At 36.9% G+C, this 21,016-nt stretch overlaps 1 protein-coding gene across 1 annotated transcript in view; it reads left to right on the plus strand.

Annotated features, from left to right (window-relative positions):
- Positions 1-21,016, plus strand: part of CFAP61 (cilia and flagella associated protein 61) — a 142,406-nt gene that overhangs the window by 82,722 nt on the left and 38,668 nt on the right. Inside the window, exons 21-22 of the mRNA XM_087961089.1 lie at positions 8,420-8,594; positions 14,426-14,718. Coding sequence (XP_087817215.1) covers positions 8,420-8,594; positions 14,426-14,718 — 468 coding nt within the window. The remainder of the gene's footprint in view (positions 1-8,419; positions 8,595-14,425; positions 14,719-21,016) is intronic.

The following is a 21,016-nucleotide window of genomic DNA, read 5'->3' on the forward strand; positions in this document are numbered from 1 at the left end:
TATATATATATATATAAGCTCACATCATGAGAAGCATATGAAGACAGAAGCCTGAAGATATATGAGACTTATATAGATACTTCCAATCTTACGCGGGAGAAAACCCGAATAACCAAAGATCCATCCATATATACATATACATATACATATACATATACATATACATATACATATACATATACATATACACATATACACATATACACACACACTTCTTCTTCTTTTTCTTCAGCGTTTGTCTCGCGCTCTGGCGAGGTCCGCTAATGTCCTTGAGTATTGCTTCCACGCCTCTCTGTCTGCCACGTATGTCGGGTCTGCCTTCGCGATCTCTAGGTCGGCCTTGATCGTGTCCATCCAGCTTGCTTAGGTCTACCACGCGGTCTCGCTCCTCCGACAGTCACCTTCATCGCAGATTTGATGATGGATTCTTCCTTGGCGCGACTCACATGGCCGAACCATCGTAGCCGGGACTGCCTCATAGTGGTAGTGGACGTAGTGGACATAGTGGTAGTGGACGTAGTGGACATAGTGGTAGTGGACGTTTCCACCATGTTGATGCGGCATTTGAATACTCCAGCCGGCCTGTCGCGTGGGCCTGTCGTCAGAGGGTCTGCTCTCAGTTACGGTCAGCGTTAACGGCTTCGCGCATCCAGGGACACCACTTGGAGGTGGCAGACCGCTCGTCCCCACATACACACACACACACACACACACACACACACACACACACACATATATATATATATATATATATATATATATATATATATATATATATATATATATATATATATTCTTAAGTTTTTGCGGGTATTTATATGTATGGTATTCAGCTTTGTTCAGTATTTTCCCACATCAGTTGTGCCAATCGAGCAGAATCTCATCTGTTGTATAGTGTTCGTAGGTGAGTCAGGCTTTCACAGCCATTTCTGTTTTAAATTGTAAGTTAAGTCATGTGATTGTAAATGCAAACCCAGATTAACCAGTGATGTTTTGGGGAAATTGACAAAAAAAGTTGCAAATCATAATCACATGCCCACAGGACACTGCAACCAGTCATAAATGCAAGCCAGTTGCCAAGTACCTGAATTGTGACCATATGATTATTTGTAAGTTCAGATTTAGGTTGTAAATGATTGTTTCAGAGGCCATCATTAATCCAAACCATCATTAAGCAAACAACAGTAAGTCAAGGACTATGTCTAGCAGCAGCTATCACTAACTGTTACTACTATTATTGACATCAAAATAGTTTATGAAAGTTGATATAAATACTGATGCATATTTGCATAAGATACATGATTTCTGAGCATCAAAAACAACTTAATTGACATTTCAATTGCTTATGAATAATATGAATTAAAAATAGCTGAAGTAAATTTACATAACATTTTGGTCTTCTGTTTTTGTAGCCCACACCTGAAATTCAACAATCTTACATTGATTTCAGCTCATGGCCTTCCAGGGAAAGATAAATCAAATAATCTGCATAAGGCATTTTTAATTAACAGGTTTGTTTGGAGTATTTTCAGTACTGCCAAAAAGACAGATATAAACATTATTTTATAATGGTAAAATATAGTTCTGATGCTATAAAGTATATTTATATACTGTAGTAAATGAGGAGTTAATCAAATTTAGTTTCTAACATTCGTACTCTCCTTGTCATGGATTTCAGGTATTGTCGTTTGTTAAATCACTATCCTTGTTTGGCCTTTAAAAACTATAGCAATGCCTTGGTAATTCTTTCTTCCTCTGTTTAGCAAAAGTAGCAAAAAAGTGGGGGACAGAATAGAGATGGAATAAGAAGAAGCTATTTTAGAAATGAAGAAGAAAACTGGGTGGAGTTTAAGCTAGACTTTGTTTATGCTAGGGGTGTTCAATCTTGGCAACCTTAAAATCTGCCCACATGGCTGGCTAGGGTATTCTGGGAATTGAAGTCAACAAATCTTAAAAGTTGCCACGGTTGCATATCCCTAGTTTATGCATTAGGTTTGTAACAGCTGTATCTGCAGCAATCTGCACCTCTTGCTAATTGATTATTTTCTTACCAGCAAATGTAAGAACCTCCTATTGTTTCATTACAATTCATGTGTTTTCCTGTGGGGTAATACAATACCTTACTACGAACTACAATAAAATTTCTGAAAGGGAGCAAGAAGACTTGATTATGATATTTTAATCAATTTACCATAATATAATTAATAATTACATTCAATTACTAAAATGAACTTGTTGTTTCTTCACAGTTATTGTTTTAATGAGGATGATTATGCACTGATGTCACTTGGTTCATGGATTAATGTTGTGGCTGGAAAAATGATTGCTATAAACAGGACTGCAAAACATGTAATAGTTTCCAAGGAGAAAAAAGTGCCCTATGATCATCTCATTCTCTGCACTGGCCAGCAGTATCAGGTAAGTCCAATATTGAGGTAGCACGCCCATGCCTGGTTAAATGGGAAAAATTTCATTGAACTCAGATTAATTAATTTATACTGCATATATACAGCATATTTATACTGCATATATATAACATATGTATAACATATATATATAACATATATATATATATATATATATATATATATATATATATATATATATATATATATATATATATATATATATATATATATATATATATATATATATATATATCAGGCTTCTGTCTTCAGCTCTGTGCTTCTCAGAGTGATGTGAGCTTGCAGCTGCTTCTTCCTTTTAACTACTAGTGGGGGTGTGACTTGATTGGGTGGGGGCTTGGCTGTGTTCTGATTGGGTGGGGGGTGTTCTCATTGGTTGGGGTTTGGCTGTGTTCTCATTGGTTGGGGGTTGGCCATGTTCTGATTGGCTGGAGGTGTGTTCTGTTCAGGTAGGGGGCTTGGTTGTGCTCAGGTTGGTCTTAGTTACTGGGGGATTTGAGCTGGTGAGCTGTGATCTTGCTGTTTGGCTTCGAGTTCGTGGTCGTGCTGCATCTGCATGGTGGGGGTCAATTCGCTTCATGTATAGCTCAGAGGGGTTTGAAGTGGGTAGTGATGCAGCTGCAGTGCGGCTTCTGGTCTGTGGTCGTGTCTCATCTTCTGTGTGGGTGTGAGTCTGCTTTTTACGTGGAAGTGTGGTGGTGGCTTCTTGTGTGGCCCTCGTGGGTGTGGGTCTGGTGTCATTCATCATGTTAGGCACTCGTCTGTTCATGAGGACGGGTTTCCAAATGGCTGGTAAGCGGGAGGTGTCATCTCTTTTATTCATGCTGTGTGGGCGTTTTTCTATCTCTATGGCTTCTCTGATTATTCTGTTGTTGAAGTGTTCGGTTTTGGCGATAGTTCTGGTATTTTTAAAGTCAATCTCATGTCCTGTGGCTTTGAGGTGTTAGACCAGGGAAGAGGTAGGCTCTTCTTTTTTGATTGAGTTCTTATGTTCTTCAACGCGTGCATTTATTCTTCTGTTAGTTTGTCCAATGTATGTGGTGGGGCAGGCGGTGCAAGGGATTTCGTATACTCCTTGGTTTTCTAACTCGATTTTGTCTTTAGGGTTTCTTAGGATGGTGGATATTTTTCTGTTTGTGCAGAATGCTGTTTTAATGTTGTGTTTTTGGAGGATCTTGCTGATTTTGTCTGTAGTGCCTTTTATATATCAATCAAGTCACACCGCCACTAGCAGTTAAAAGGAAGAAGCAGCTGCAAGCTCACATCACTCTGAGAAGCACAGAGCTGAAGACAGAAGCCTGAAGATGATGAATGAGACTTCATCGAAACGTTGCCTAGATACTTCCAATCTTACGCGGGAGAAAACCCGAATAACCAAAGATCCATCCATATATACATATACATATACATATACATATACATATACACATATACACATATACACATATACACATATACACACACACTTCTTCTTCTTTTTCTTCAGCGTTTGTCTCGCGCTCTGGCGAGGTCCGCTAATGTCCTTGAGTATTGCTTCCACGCCTCTCTGTCTGCCACGTATGTCGGGTCTGCCTTCGCGATCTCTAGGTTGGCCTTGATCGTGTCCATTCAGCGTTGCTTAGGTCTACCACGCGGTCTTACTCCTCCGACAGTCACCTTCATCGCAGATTTGATGATGGATTCTTCCTTGGCACGACTCACATGGCCGAACCATCGTAGCCGGGACTGCCTCATAGTGGTAGTGGACGTAGTGGACATAGTGGTAGTGGACGTAGTGGACATAGTGGTAGTGGACGTTTCCACCATGTTGATGCGGCATTTGAATACTCCAGCTGGCCTGTCGCGTGGGCCTGTCGTCGGAGGGTCTGCTCTCAGTTACGGTCAGCATTTAACGGCTTCGCGCATCCAGGGGACACCACTTGGAGGTGGCAGACCGCTCGTCCCCCACATATACACACACACACACACACACACACACACACACACACACACACATATATATATATATTCTTAAGTTTTTGCGGGTATTTATATGTATGGTATTCAGCTTTGTTCAGGTATTTTCCCACATCATTATAGTTGTGCTTTTAAAGTTGTAGCAATGTTTCGGCAGAATCTCATCTGCCATCATCAGGCTTCTGTATAGTGTTCGTAGGTGAGTCAGGCTTTCACAGCCATTTCTGTTTTAAATTTGGGGCTAGCCAACTGCTGTGCCAGAATGGTTTTTTCTTCATCCTGATTGGTTGGGAGTCTTGGTCTGTGTTTATTGGTCTTGGAGTTTGCTGTGTTCTGCTTGATTGGTGTTTCAATATCTTCTGTCTGTTTTGTAGCTTTTTTTGTCTTGATTGGCTGGCAACGTTGTGTTTCCTGTATTGGAGGCTTTTAGTGCGGCTTGGCTCCAAGTAAACGGACGGCTATCATTTATTAGGAAGCTAGGTTTCATCTGGGTGCCTGTTTGGGGTGTGTTTGAGCTGAAGGTATCAGGGGGGATCTGTTTGTGCCCAGGTGTTTGCCTGGCTTGTGGTGTGGAGATTTTTTTGTTTGTGAGTGCAGGCTTCCAGATAATTGACAAATCTGGTGGAGTCATCTCTTCTATTCATGCTTTCAGGTCTTTTTTCAATCTCTATGGCTTCTCTGATAATTCTGTGGCTGGGGTTTTCTATAGTGGCTAGGGTTTTGGTGCCATTGAAGTCGATGGACAGAGCAATAGAAGAATAAGGACCCACCTAGATGAACACAAAAATGCAGTAAAAAAGCTGGAACACATTTCCTCACTAGTCCAACACATGAAAGCCACAGGTCGTAGCATCGACTTCAATGGCACCAAAACCCTAGCCACTATAGAAAACCCCAGCCACAGAATTATCAGAGAAGCCATAGAGATTGAAAAAAGACCTGAAAGCATGAATAGAAGAGATGATTCCACCAGACTGTCAATTATTTGGAAGCCTGCACTCACAAAAAAAAAAAATCTCCACACCACAAGCCAGGCAAACACCTGGGCACAAACAGATCCCCCCTGATATCTCCAGCTCAAACACATCCCAACCAGGCACCCAGATGAAACCTAGCTTCCTAATAAATGATAGCCGTCTGTTTACTCGGAGCCAAGCCGCACTAAAAGCCTCCAATACAGGAAACACAACATTGCCAGCCAATCAAGACAAAAAAAGCCACAAAACAGACAGAAGATATTAGAAACACCAATCAAGCAGAACACAGCAAACTCCATGGTTATATACCATGTTCAAGGTTGTGATTCCATGCTTAATTGAACAAATAATTTCAGAAATAATCTATAAGAATCAAAAACAGTGTCTGTTATGGTAGTAGAAATCATCATGGCTGAATTTAATATAAGCAGTTTTAACTTGTAACTCATTAGAAATCTTATGAAAATCTCAGAATGAGTCCCAGATTTAGTTAATCTATCAACAAATGAGAGCTTGTACTACTGAATCCCATACTGTTGCAGCATAAGAAGCATAAGAGTTCATCTTTGATCTGATTTATTTGACAAATCTAGCAGTGATGGAATTCCAAGGCTCCTCAACAAACAAATTGTCACACTTGACTATTTATTCTTACTAGACAATTTCGATTATTGTTTCAGAGATAGATATTTTTCCTTACCAGATTCCTTAATGTCTTCAACAAAGCCACCTTTCTTAACAGATCCTGACAGTCCTTTTTACTTTTTCATTTTAGTCAAACAAATGCTCACAAAAGTGTTCCATTAGTTTTGGGAAAATGTGTCATATATAGCAATTAAGGAATATTGGTGAGATCCAAAGGCCTCTTGTGTGGCCTGTGAGGTATGAAGCCTAGAATTGTTGTATTGCAGCTGAATTTTCTTCTTATGAAATGCCAATCTTGAAATCAATTTTGCTTTGAGATATTCATCAACTATTTTAACTAGTTCATCCTAAAGTGAACTGACTTAGAGTAACTGTAGAGTTACATGTCAGGAAAAATAGGAATGCAACCTTTCCTATAACAATCTCTTGACAATTAAAACACAATAACAAATGCTAAAAAAACATGACAAAGCTCCTAGTGCATCAATATTACCAACTAAGAACACTGAATGCATTATTTTTTATTCAACCCTTGCAATTTTTCAGTACCTGAAATGTCTTCAAGCAGAAGTTGTTCCAAAGAACTGGATAGAAAATGTTAGTTTTTGCCAGCAGTTTTGTTTTATTTTTATTTTGCTTCATCTCAGCAGATGGTGGACACTGCTTCTCTGGAAATAATTCAGCAGGGGCTTGACAACATCCATTTGCAATAGTTTAATAAAAGACTCCTCAAACTTTCAATGCATAAGTTGCATTTTTAAAGTGCTTTGGTGCAATTAGCTTTTTCTCTGGTAATATCACACTACTAACTAGAGCATACAAAACATTTGCTAGACCAATACTTGAAGACAGCTCATCAGTCTGGAACCCACATTATGTATCTAATATTAACACAGTTGAGAAAGTCCAGAAATATTTCACAAGAAGAGTTCTCCACTCCTTTACTCATTGCAGCATACCTTATGCCACCAGACTTGAAATTGTAGACCTAGAAAACCTAGAACTACACCGCCTTCGGTCCGATCTAAGTATAGTATATAAAATCATACATTGCAATGTCTTACCTGTCAATAAATACTTCAGCTATATATAACAATACAAGAGCACACAATAGATACAAACTCAAGGTAAACCGCACCAAACTTGATTGTAGGAAATACGACTTCAGCAACAGAGTGGTCAATGTCTGGAATACTCTACCTGACTCTGTGGTTTCTTCCCCAAACCCCAAAAACTTTAACCTTAGACTGTCTACTATTGACCTCACCCCATTCCTAAGTCTGTAGGGGGCGTGCATAAGCACACCAACATGCCTACCATCCCTGTCCTATTGTTTCTTTTTATTTTTCTTATATGTATCCATTTCATGTATTCATAACTATCCTTATACTTATACCTATTATCTTGTAAGCGATTGACAAATCAAATAAATAAAAATAAAAATAAATAAATTACCCAAAGAGAGTAAGAAGTGAGATAAAATAAGGGAAAAAGAAAAAATAGCAGAAAATGGAGAAGAAAACAGAGAAGTTGGGGAAATGAAGGGAGTAGAGAAGAAATTATAATAAATAGAGGAATATTTTTTCTATAATGCTACTGAATAAAAGAAATCACTTAATTCTCTTGCAAAGGGAAGAGATATGTAAAGGAAACTCAAAATGATACCAAAAGTTCAATTGTTCTCCATACTTTTTATCGTAGATCCTAGGTGAAGAAAGGCTAAGTCTCCAATAACCTTTCAAATTTTAGTTTTCATTCTTGAGATGAGACAAGTTTAGAGTATCACTAAAAATAAGTGTAAGACTAATTTGTATAATTTAAATGTCTTCAATTAGGAAAGGGGTGACCTCACCCCTTTCCTAAGAGGTCTGTAGGGGGCGTGTATAAGCACACCAACGTGCCTACCGTCCCTGTCCTATTGTTTCTCTTATTCTTTATTTTTCTTATATGTACCCATTTCATGTATTCACAACTATGTATACACTTATACTTATTATCTTGTAAACAATTGGCAAATCAAATAAATAAATAAATAAATAAATAAATAAATAAATATGGGTTTTTCTCGATTTGTCTCAATATTTGGAGCTTAGGTGAGTGAACACAACAGTGACATCTGTTAAAATAAAATCTGTATTTTGCCTGTAATCTCAAGACCTCAAGATTCATTTGTCAAGCTACCTATAACATCAATATTTCTGTGTAATTAAAATATGTTTATTCCCTCAGGCAGATGTAGCACATTTCCTCTCTGTGCATTGGCTGCTGAGTTAGTGCTTGCTTAGTAATTTTATAGCTCATTTATTCTAAAAATGTGAATTGCTGAAGCAGAATATATTTTAATAAATAGTGGTATCTGTGAGAAAATTAGAATTTTATAGTGAATAATATTTATTTATTTATTTGTAAATATAGGTCCCATGTCCTAGTGATGCAGATATCAAAAAATTATTAACCAACAGAGAGGTATCAACAAACTATCGACAAAGATACACAGGAGTAGTGCCCTCCAATCTTTTTATTATTTCTGATGATGAAGATGCATTAGCAGCAATGAAGTGGCTAAAAGAAAAAGTGATTGATTCCACAGGTAACAGTGTTGCCAGTTCTAATACATGAAAATAGCAGAGGCTTATGTATTTCTTGGCAAGTTGTATCTTCATTGCTAGCATATAATTATAGCTTAATTAATCCTTGCAAACTGTTTCATTTATTGTCCAGATTAATTTACAATTTACTGTCAGTTTTTGAGACATTTATATTTCTTGCCTGGAACAAAGATTGAAAATAAGAATTACCTATAATTAATTTATGAAATTAGATTAACTGAAATGAAAGACCTAAGCACAAAGTCTGGGATTCTTAATTAACATATGAGAAAGTAATATCATTAAATATGTTTTGGAACTACACATAAGGTTTTTTTAGACTGAAAAAGCTGAAAATAAAAGAAAATTGGACCTTTGGGCATTCAGTGTAGAACTATCTGCATACTGTAAAACATGGGTGTCAAACTCAGTTTCATTGAGGGCCGCATCAGGGTTGTGTTTGACCTCGGTGTTGGAGTGGGCATGGCCAGGGTGGGCATGGCCAGCTCAATGTCTGTTTTTGCCCGTGACGGCCTCCTACAGCCCTCTGCCAGTGAAAATGGAGTTGGGGGGCGTGTGAGGCTCCCCTGAGCTCCCTTTTCACTTGGAAGAGGCATTATGGGATGGCCCTTCACTATTTCTAGGGTGGCCTCGTGGTCCAGATCTAAGCACTCCACGGGCCTTGAGTTTGACACCCCTACTGTAAAAGGTACTACAGTTGGCTAATGCATGTTATGTTTATATGGATACAAATGCACCCTTTCATTAAGTTGCATGTACCTGATTTACCAAGGCAGCTTCTATATTTGGCTTGGGTTCTGTAAATCTACCTATATTTGCAGTACCCCGAAATGGAATGGGATTACAAAAATATTCAAAGCAAGAAATAGATCTGCTTCATTTTTCAGCATATAGATATGGAATGAGATTTAAGAAAAAAAAAAAAGAAACAAAGGACAGGGCGGTGGCTATTTGCCCACTAGGAGGTGCTGTAGGTTTGGGGTTTGAAGAAACTACAGGTGGGTGGGCTTGTGGTGGTGGGGGGTGGGGTACGCCAGGGTCGGGGGTGGGGGCTGGCGTGTGGTTAGGGTTGGCGTGGTTTATTGGTTGATGTGTGCCGTGTGTTTACCAGAGTGGATTAGGACCTAGCTTTTTGGTGTAGTTGCAGGGGCTCCACTAGTCATAGAGGGTTTCCAAGGTCTTTGAGCTTGGCTCAAAGATCTTGCTATTCAGCTGTCGTTTTTGCCTGTAAGACAGGCATTTTTTGAGATTGAGTGCCTTTGTTGACCTTCTATACATAGTCAAGATCTTTTTGTGGGTGGATGTGTGATGACATTTTTTTATATTCCATCAGGTCCAATAGATAGAGATGGTTTTAGATTGCGTAGTGCTTTTTCAACATTGTCTTCTGTAAAATCGATATGTATCCTAAGATGAGCAGTATAAATTTTCTTTAGCTTTCTACTTTTCTATTTTTAATCAATTTCTCCAAAGCAGCTAATTATCACATGTGCTGCCTTATGGGAATCAGTGAATTTCTGCTGCTAATAGCTGATAATCTGGGAATTAGAAAATATATGCATGAACGGATGGCAGAAGACCTGTATGCAAAGAATGAATTCATTTTAGTTAAATTTATTGCCTTCATTTCCCCAAATAATTTATTACTTATTTATGACACATGGAGTAAAATGTGTATATAAAATGGATATAAAACATAACCTGAACCTTGTATTCAGCTTGTGTTTTCTGAGGTTGTAGGTGCCACTGATTGCATCTGTCTACCTCAGAAGTGTTATTTTTGTCAACAGCACAAATTGGTTTTCTGTCAGTGACTATTGGTACAATTGGAGGAGGGAGTAGTATCTTCTGACCTGGAATTAGGCAATTAGACTGTTTTTCACACTTGCAAATATTGCAGCACCCCCATGGTCATATAATAAAATTCAGATGCTTGGCATCTGATTCATATTTATGACGGTTGGTTTGTCCCGGGATCCTGTGATCGCATTTTGTAACTGAGCAAAGTCGGTAGGAAAGCCAGATTCATTTAATAACAGTGTGACTAACTTAACAACTGCAGTGATTTACTTAACAACTGTGGCAAGAAAGGTTGTAAAATGGGGTAAAACTTACTTAACAAATAAGTCACGTTACGTAGCAACAGAAATGTTTGGCTCAATTGTAGTCAAAAGTCACAGACTATCTATAATTGTTTCTTTTGAAACCGGCTCCAGAACTGGCTGCTAACAGCTGCTCATTCTTAGCCCTTTTTCTTTTGCGCTCCCTTATTTCCATGCCAGAAATAGCATTGAGTGTGTATTAATTCACTCCTCCAATGGAGTTCCAATGTGGATTTACAATATCATTTCATAGGCCCATTCATAATGACGTGGTTGTATGTTGGTTTTTGTGAATGGGTATAAACAGAATCCTTTTTATACCTTGCTTTGTTTATTGCAAACGTGATAAATAGATTTACTTGTACAGATATGTCTTTTATTTGGGGAACCAAGTCTTACCTTTTATGGAGCAAATGATGGGATATGATACTGTGTAGAATTTCCTGCTCTTATCTGCAATTGCAGAAAAGATGCCTTTTCAATCTGTCTCGTTTCTCAGTTTAGTTCATTTGATTAATCTTGGGAAAAGACTGCTCCTGCATTGACAAATCCGGTCAATTCAGTCCCATTTACTAATGACTTATTCTGTTAGATCTGCCCCTTTGGGACCTGAGAGGCAGAATGCATTCTGTAGGGGAAGAAACATAAAGAACATTTTGCAGGCCATATTATTCAGGGAAACTGCTCTATCTTTTTATTTTGACTTGATAGTAAGCATTCAGTGAGCAGTGCTATGTGCACATCCTTTGTGTGTGTGCTTGTGTGCATGTACTGTACATGTGCACACAAGTATAAACTTTACAGAATGTACATTTGTTCCCTTCATACAATCCACCTAACAACCCCCTAAATTTAGGTGATGAAGAAAGGCTGTGTTTACATATACACTAAACCAAAGACTGCTGTGTCATCTTACCCAAAATTTATGGTTGTTGTGTTGTACAAACTTATAAATTACAGTAATTTGAATGCAGCTTTAATTTAATTATTTTTAAAATTTATGTTGACATGCAAAATGCCAACAAGAAAAAAGATACTGATTGCTTCATTGAACAAAAAAAGTCCCTAGATATTTTATAATAATTAAAAATTTGATAAAGGGAAACTAATTAACAAAGGCGGAAAGATTGATATAATAACCAGGCACATAAAATGAATTCAACCCTTAAACTTATTATTAAATCCAGGCTGTATAAATATTTCTTCATCTTATTTTTAGGACAAAAGACATTTTGAAAAATAGATAGGAAACTTATATCCTGATCCATTTTTAAATATTTTTGAGTGTCCAATACAACATATTATTTTTGATGAATTAATTTAAATTATAAATTATAAAAAGTGTGCTTTACATTTCTTAACTCATGAACCCATTAAAAATGTTGGATATTCCAATTCTTTGTCTATAACTACAAAGATCAAAAGTTATTTTTTCATCACTATCATAATTGTGAATTGTTGCTGTCCAAGGCTGTCAATAAACAAGGTTTATTTGTACCACATAGTGTTGGCTGATTTATAATTATTAAATTTCCCAGTTGTAGTCACTAAAGCATGGTCTGAGATTGCAGTAGAACACATTGAAGAATCCCTAAACTGATCCACCAAGGCAGAACAAATGCAAATATAAGCTATCGAAAATCTTCTGACAGACCTAAATTGAAGTGCAATCTTCAGCATAAATTATATACTGGTAGTTTGTAGAATATAATTTTTTAAAAAGCTTTGAATTATTTCAGTAATATTCTTAATGAGCTAAGCAATAATGACAATAGCTATCTTTGTCATCACAAAAATAATGAATCTTTCAAGTTCTAGTGTTGATATACCACATGAGTTTTAGATTGCTTTTAGCTACCTATATGCTTTATTTGAATATCAATTAATATTGGTTTGTCCATTCCCAATCCTAGGTCTCAAAAAGAAGTTTAATTTGATAGAATATGTATTTCTTGAAAAATAATGTTCTAAGAACATATAATTCTAGTTTGCTGCAACTTGTCCCTTTTTAATAGCTAACACTATAACTGTTAATCAACAGAGAAATGCAAATCCTATAAAGATCCATGGTGGCAAAAGCTATTGTAAATCTTTTGATCTCATGTCCAAGAAGAGGCAAAAAAAAAAGATTTTTTGTAAATGGGGTTCTAGATAAAACGTAACTTTACATACATGATATTTCAATTTGGTAGTTTGTCTTGAAAGATGTAAAAGCTGGTCTCTGGTATTATAATGTATTGGTTATAGAGGAAGACATAGGGGAGGATTTCCTGAATGCAGTCTTCCATGTAATTAAATAAAGATTTCTGCTGCTCAGTATCCACAGTAGATTGTTTTTAATTATTTCTACTGAGTTGTCCATGTATTTTAATTAGTACAGTTTGTAGATTTGTAATACATTACATGAGATCTTTTTCTTCTAAAATCTTAATTCAGTAGCAATAATTCTCTTCAAAGTTTCCAAATCTTTTTCAAATTAACAAACATGCGCTTTTCTGGTTTTAACATTTCCATGGATTATAAGTATGCCAGTTTCCAAATTTGTGAATGTATTGTCTGTCCATTGTTTAGAAATTGATTGGATTTTTACCATTAATTGAAAAGTTCGTTGTCATCCCTCCTCAAGATAGCAGTACATTAGAGAATCATTTCGATATAGAGGATAGGATAGAATAAAAACTTTATTGTCACTTTAAAAGTACACTAATCAACATACTTTAAAATGAAATTTTGTTGCATTCAACTCTCAAAAGATAACCATTAGGCATATACCCACATACATACACATATATGATGCAAAGAAACATCACAGTCTAATTGGGATGTATACATGGCAAAAAAAATAATAATCCTGCGAGTTTACAAGATGGATGGCATAAGGAACAAAGCTGTTGCAGAATCTAGTAATCCTGCTATAGAAACCCCCTCCCAGAGAGGCACAACAGAAAAGAGCATGAAGTGGGTATATGGGTTCTCTAACAATCCTATCCTGATTGTAAGAACCAGGCAGGCCACTGTGGAAGGAAGTAATATATAATACTATATAATAAACAACTGTGTTGAGAGAAAGCTCACTTTACAGTACAGTATTTACCAAATTTCAGTTTCTTTAGATTTCATTTGCAATAACTTTGATGCCCACCACACAGGATAGAGAAGATGAGAATTGCAGCCCAACATTTATGGGGTTAAATTAGTGAAAATTGCTGCAGAAGGCCACTAATATCTTATGTTCTGGTATCTCTATTTTGTTGGTTTCATTACATTTAACAGAGAACAGATGGAAGAGGGATAAATAAGTTTTCTAGTTGTAGAGTAAGAGAATTCTGGTGGCAATGTTTTTCCTTTTCTTCTTTCTAATTTCCCATCATATTTAAACATTTTATTGCTTTTATTTGAAAATCTTATAAACAAAAACAGTGGGGGGTTAGATAAAGGGATATGATAAAAGATGGTACTTTTTCCCTTTCTTCTTTCCCACTGGGTCTCAAAAAAAGATATGAAGTTTCCCTGCTTTGATGCAAAGTGTTTCCTATTTATGGAATATATTCTGCAGATTCTTTAGTAAATTATTTTAGTTGTTGTTGTTAGGTAATTCTGTTTACATCATAGCATCAGAGCAACAAGGAGGTCACAGATCACCTCAGCTTTAGCATATTAATTATATTAATGTGGTTTATTCTAATTTTTTTTTCTTTTGCTTTCTCCAGGGAATATTATTGTCTATGGGAATACAATTGATGTGTACACCACCATAGAATCCCTTTTATCATTGGGAATTAGTGGCTATTGTATACACCTTGTACACCCTCCCTCGAATTCTAATATTACTTCTCTCAATAACAACGCAATAGAAAGAGCTATCAAGAAAGCACTGTCCAGGTCTGGTGTAACTGAACACCATGATAGTCTATTGGCTCAGTGGAATGATGGCAATTACCCAGACCCAATCACATGTGCATCTTTCACAACAAATACAAAGCCATTTCAGTTGCAATGTTCTGTAAGTATGTACCTTTGCTGCATTTGATATATATATATAGATATATATAAATTGAACATAAATTGAATTCTACAATTCTGCTTTTGGATCTTGCTAGGCTGAAACCTAGTTTGAACCTCAGGCACGAATCATATTTTAATCTGATTATCCTATGTTTTAAGTTTTAAGCATAACTGTATTGATTTGCTCAATCTTACAGAATAAGCTAGTTTTGTCTTATAGAACAAAATTATACTTTGGCGTTTGGGAGAAATCTGAAAAAAGTATTCTATCTTTCATACATACATTTTCCAATAATTTTGTGCAGATGATGTATACCAAACCCAATTTTTAAAAAACCTAGCAGATTATTTCATCCTCCACCCACAAAGTCCTTTTGCATTGTTTTATCATGGTGAGAGGGTGAGCAAACAAGAATACATATTTTCAACACATCACCCAAGGGGTAAATGTCATCCCAATCACCTGGATAAAATAAGCAGTCTCTATATAGGACAGCAGCAATATAGGAAGATGGCAGCAGCATACGATCAATTTATTAACAACGGCAAGGGCATTATTTCATACCACGCAGGAATAGGCAATGCTAAACCATTCCTGTGTTTTACTAAGAAAACTATATGGATGGAAAATATAGCATGATTTATGTGCTGGGTTATGAGCTGAGAGACAGCTAAGGACATGTCAGAGTCAGGGTGGCATATAAATGTAATAAATAAATAAATATCCAAAATAGCTTAAATAATATTCACTACTTACAAGAATTTTTACTAGTTTACTTTACTAGTTTACTTTTTTATTGTCATTGCACCTCGTACAACGAAATCAAACACTATCTTCAGGGCACATCATGGCCATAACCATGAAAATAAACACAAACACACACCCTTCACCCTTCACACATTGAACTGAAAACCCCAGACACCACACCAACACTGCACTATACAGCAGAATTCAAAAGAGCTACTGCCCTGGGATAGAAGCTGTTTTTCAGTCTATTTGTCCTTGTTTTTATTATTCTGTACTGTCTGCCAGATGGTAATAGTTCAAAAAAGGGGTTCCCATGATGAGATGGATCTTTGAGAATGTTTTGAACTTTCTTAAGGCAGTGGGAGCTATAAAGCTCTTCCAAAGAGGGGAGAGGGCAACCAGTGATCCTCTGAGTAATGATGTTAACCCTCTGGAGTGCTTTCCTATCTGCCACTGTGCAGTTGGCAAACCATACAGAGGTGCAGTATGTTAAAATGCTCTCTATGGTGCAGTGGTAGGAAGTCACCAGCAGTTTTTCATTCAGTTGTTGTTTTCTGAGAAGCCTCAGGTAGTATAATCTCTGCTGGGCCCTTTTGAGCAGGGCTGCAATGTGGGCACCCCAGGTCAGGTCCTCTTTTAGGGTAACACTCAGAAACTTAAAACTGGCCACTTGTTCCACTCAGTTTCCATTGATAAGCAAGGGCTGGATGTCTGATCTGTTCCTTCTATAATCCACTATAAGATCCTTGGTCTTATTGGTGTTGAGGACCAAGTTATTGTCTCCACACCACGAAAGCAACCGGTCTACCTCATCTCGGTAGGCAGACTCATCCCCCCCAGAGATAAGTCCCACCACTGTTGTATCATCTGCAAATTTAGCAATAGTATTACTAGCATGAGTGGGAATGCAGTCATGCACATAAAGAGTATAGAGTAAGGGACTCAACATGCAACCCTGTGGTGTACCAGTGTTAAGAATAAGGGCTGAAGAGGTATGATTACCTAATCTGACCCTCTGTGAGTGGCCAGACAGGAAATCCATAATCCAAAGGCAGATTGAATTAGAAAGCCCAAGGTCCAGAAGTTTAGACATTAATCTATGTGGAAGAATTGTGTTAAACGCAGGACTAAAATCCACAAAAAGCATCCTCACATAGCTCCCCCGATGTTCTAGATGAGTCAGAGCAGTGTGAAGAGTGATGGCTATAGCGTCCTCTGTAGATCTAGTTTTTCTGCATGCAAACCTGGTGTTTATCAAATGTATGCGGAAGACCAGAAAAGATGTGTTGGCAGACCAATTTCTCAAAGCACTTCATGATGATAGGAGTAAGTGCCACTGGTCTGTAATTGCTGAGGTTATTGATAGGGAACTTCTTTGACAGCAGAACAATGGTGGAAGCCTTCAAGCAAGATGGAATAGTGGACTGGGATAAAGACCAATTGAAGATCCCGGTAAAGATTCCAGCCAACTGATCAGCACAGTCTTTAAGCACTCGGCCAGAGATACCGTCAGAACTGGCAGCCTCTCTAGGGTCCACAGCCCTCAGAATGCTCCTCACCTCCTGTTCCTCCACAATGAGCTGGGGGCTACAATTGGCTGGTGGTTGTACAAGAAAATGAAATAATATCTATACTATGGTTGTAACCAGGCTGGACAGCTAGGTAATAATAGACAGAAAAATATGGCAAGCAGTAGAATCAGGATGAGTGTTGGTTCTAACCAAATTATGCCAGCAAATCCAGACAGTGGGAAATAAATTGGAAGAAATTCACATCTCAGCACCAAATAAAGAAGCTATCATACCTATCCCTAAATTCACATACTAGCAAACGCTATTTGGAAAGGAAGATGCCAGATGTTCTTTTTTTTTTAAAGAAAAAATAGCATTTTTAAATACAATAAAAACTATAAAAATGGAAAAAAGATAAAAAGAGAAGACCCTGCTTTCTATCAAGTAGTTTCCATCCTATTCTTTTTCCTTCCTCTTTTTTTCTCATACTTTGTAATTCCCTTCCCCTTTCCTTTTAACCCTTTTTATTCCCCCAATCCCTAAATCATCAATTCAATATTTCCTACTTTCTACAGAAAGTCCATAAAAGGTTTTTAGTCTTTCAAAAAAACAGTATCATTTTTTTTTCATGGCAGCAAAATAATCCTTAGGTTCACCCAACAGGAAAATAGAGATGCCAGATATGCAATCTGGTTTTAGAAAAGGCTGAGGAACTGATGCATACTGGATAATTAAGAAAACCAAAGATTAGCCAAAATAAATGAATACATACAACTCATTAATTATAGAAAGGCCTTCAGTCATATCAATCGTGTCCACTTGTGGAATGTGCTTGGAAAAATGGGAATCCCAGAACATTTCATTGTCTTCATGTGAAACCTATATGCAGATCAGGGAGCCATAGTATAGACAGGACATGACAAAACTGACTGGCATTATGTTGGCAAATGAATAAGATAAAGCTGTAAAATATAGACATACATTGATTGATTCAGTCAGTCAGTCAGTCAGTCAGTCAACCTATATGTGAAGTATATACAAAAGAAAGCTGAACTGGAAGAAAATGAGCATGGTTTTAAAACTGGAGAAAGAAACATCATGGAGATACTGAAGAGGCAGATAGCTCAACTGATAGCTATCTAACTAGATAGATGATCATCTGTCTGCTAATTAGAATCAACAGTACAGAAGCCAGCAGTCAAGAAATATACTGCAAACTAGTGCTTGGTTGAGCAGCCATTAAGGCCATGGAAAATATATTCAGCATGTGTCTATACCTACAAAGATCAAATTATGCAGATAATGGGTTTCTCTGTTTTCTGCTTTATAGAGGTAACTGTTTGAAGAAGCAGGATAGAAAGATTATTGCTTCTTTTGAACTTTGGTGTTTTGATAGCCAGATAAATAAATAAATAGATTATCAAATAAATCAACCCTGAAGCACAATGTCCAGCCTCAACTTATTATAGTTTGGATACATTATGCAAAAGCCTTGTTTTCTGGAGTAGTCTGTAGTGCTGGGAAAGGTGGAAGGAAAGAAAAGGGGATGTTCAGCAACAATGGGTGCAATATTGGAAGATCTGAAAGACCAGCTTCGGGACAGGTCCTCCTAAAAAAAAAATCTATTTTGCAGTGCAAAATATACACATGTTATAGGAAGATTAAATTAGAAAAGTAAAAATTCATGAAATTGATCAATATGGCAAGGGTACTGGAAATCTAAGAAAATAAGCAATAAGGAACAATATATTCTATAGATTCAATGTGCCCAAACTCATTGGGATATAAGAATTCTGAAAAAGAATGTTCTACCTTTCAGAGCTCCAAGATGCCCATGATAAGCTTCAGAGATTATTAAATAGAGATTTTAGAAAAGATGTCTTTTTAAAAAAAGAATCTGGCTTGCTCATAACCAAAGAAAAGCCGGTAGAAAGGAGAGAGTCTTAATAAAGCTAATTTTGCTGATAGGATCAGAATCTATCCTTCGCTGATAAAAGAACTAAGCTCATTGGGAAACATGTTAATCCTATCCAGAGGATACTTATGCCCAGAACTCTAAACTATTTTCACCAAATAGGATTGGAGTACTACATCATCTTTTTTTGCATCTTCTTACATTTTTTCTTATATCCTTTTTTCCATTTGATAAATTGGGAGGTTAACCTACTATTTCTATATCAAGACATACTTTTCCTGCAATATCTATACTTTCTTCAATGTCTTTTTTTCTTAAATTCCATTTTTGACACTATCAAAAATGGCTCATCTCACATTCAAAACCTGCCATCACCCTTGCATCTTTCACTAATCATTCATAATTAAACAATAACATCAGTTGGGTTCTTAGCTTTATATTGATTCTTTTTCCATGTGTACATATGAATAGACATATTGAAACAACATACTGCAACAGTCGTAAGTGTGAAAAATGGTCATAAGTCACTTTTTCAATGGTCACTCCACACAAGCAAAGTACCAGCAAAGGAGGGGGGAAAAAACTCCAGAGAAGTTCCTGAGACAGGAAGTCTAGTCCTGCCAAGAATGTAATAAGGGTTAATGGAGAGGCAGTTTCTGTAAGCAACATCAGAATGTTTCCTTCCTGCCTTCCTAACAGGATTAGGCCAGTAATTTCTTCTAACAACCGGTTCTCCGAACTGCTTAGAATGTTAACCGGTTCTAGTGAATAGGTGCGAACTGGTAGAATCCTATCCCTGCATATAATGTATCTATGATAAAATTGCATGATAAATTACACGTAGTCCTTGCTTAGCAATTGTCCTGTTTAGCAACTGTTTGAAGTTACAGCAGATCCTCACACTTACAAACATCTCAGTGTTCCCATGGTGTCATAATTGACATTTGGGCACTTTGTAATTGACAGGCATTTACAACCATCCTGGTATCCTACAGTCACATGATTATAATTTGCAGTTTAAACCCTGCTTTCTATAAGCAGAGTCAACGTAGGAACCAACAATAAAATCTGAAGTAGTGATCATGTGATGTCTTGCTTAAGAACTGAGGCAGAAGCAAAGTCACAAGTCCATCATGGTCACATGATGTCTTTCTTAACAATAGCATTGCTTAGTGATGGAGCTGCTAGTCCAATTATGGTACAGGTAGTCCTCAACTTAAAATAGTTCATTTAGTGGCTGTTTGAAGTTACAGTGACACTAAAAAAGTGAGTTATGACCATTTTTCACACTTTTGCAGAATCCCCATGGTCATGTGATCAAAATTCAGATGCTTGGCATCCAATTCATATTTATGATGTTTGCTGTGTCCTGGGTTCATGTTGCGATCATGTGCAAAGTCAATTGGGAAGCCAGATTCACTTATTGTGTGTTACTAAACATTTGTGGCAAGAAAGATTGTAAAATGGGACAACTTAAAAATGTGTCACTTACCAACAAAAATTTTGGGCTCAATTGTGGTCGTAAATCGCAGACCACCTGTACTTGTATTTGTTTTTTCATTTGAACCAACAACCAGGTCATACTTTCTGAAATATATTTTAACCTTCTCATTTGTAATTACACATATACCTTCTCTTCCATAAATATATTCATCAGCTCCGCTCCACAAGATTATATTGCTTATCTATTACATCTTTCACAACTAAACTTTTTTCTTCAATTTCCATTTATTACTTCCTGCTGTTAAATATTTACTCTTTATGTCACAATCTTCCATTGTCATGGTTGTCATCAGCTCATCTTTATCTTTTTCACTCATTATGGGTTTGGTCAGTTGAGGCTTTCATTAATTGATGGAATAAATAGTTTAGGTTACTAGTCTTAATTATACCAACACTCCACACAATATACAGCGCTTTGCTAATGGAAAATTCACTAACGGTAAGTTTAGTATATTTTGTCTAGTATGCTGCAAATGCACCCAAAGCCCTGTTTTATCCCATGCAAGCAATATACTTTGTTTATGATCTACCTACTGGAAAGTGCCTGCATTATACTGATATAGGGAGGATACCTATCTGCTTTGAACATGAAACATTCTAAAAACTAAACTTAATTATT

Source organism: Notechis scutatus, chromosome 3 (genome assembly GCF_049901735.1).
Source record: "Notechis scutatus isolate UNSWTSFEM ecotype Mainland chromosome 3, rNotScu1.2, whole genome shotgun sequence".
NCBI lineage: Eukaryota > Metazoa > Chordata > Lepidosauria > Squamata > Elapidae > Notechis > Notechis scutatus.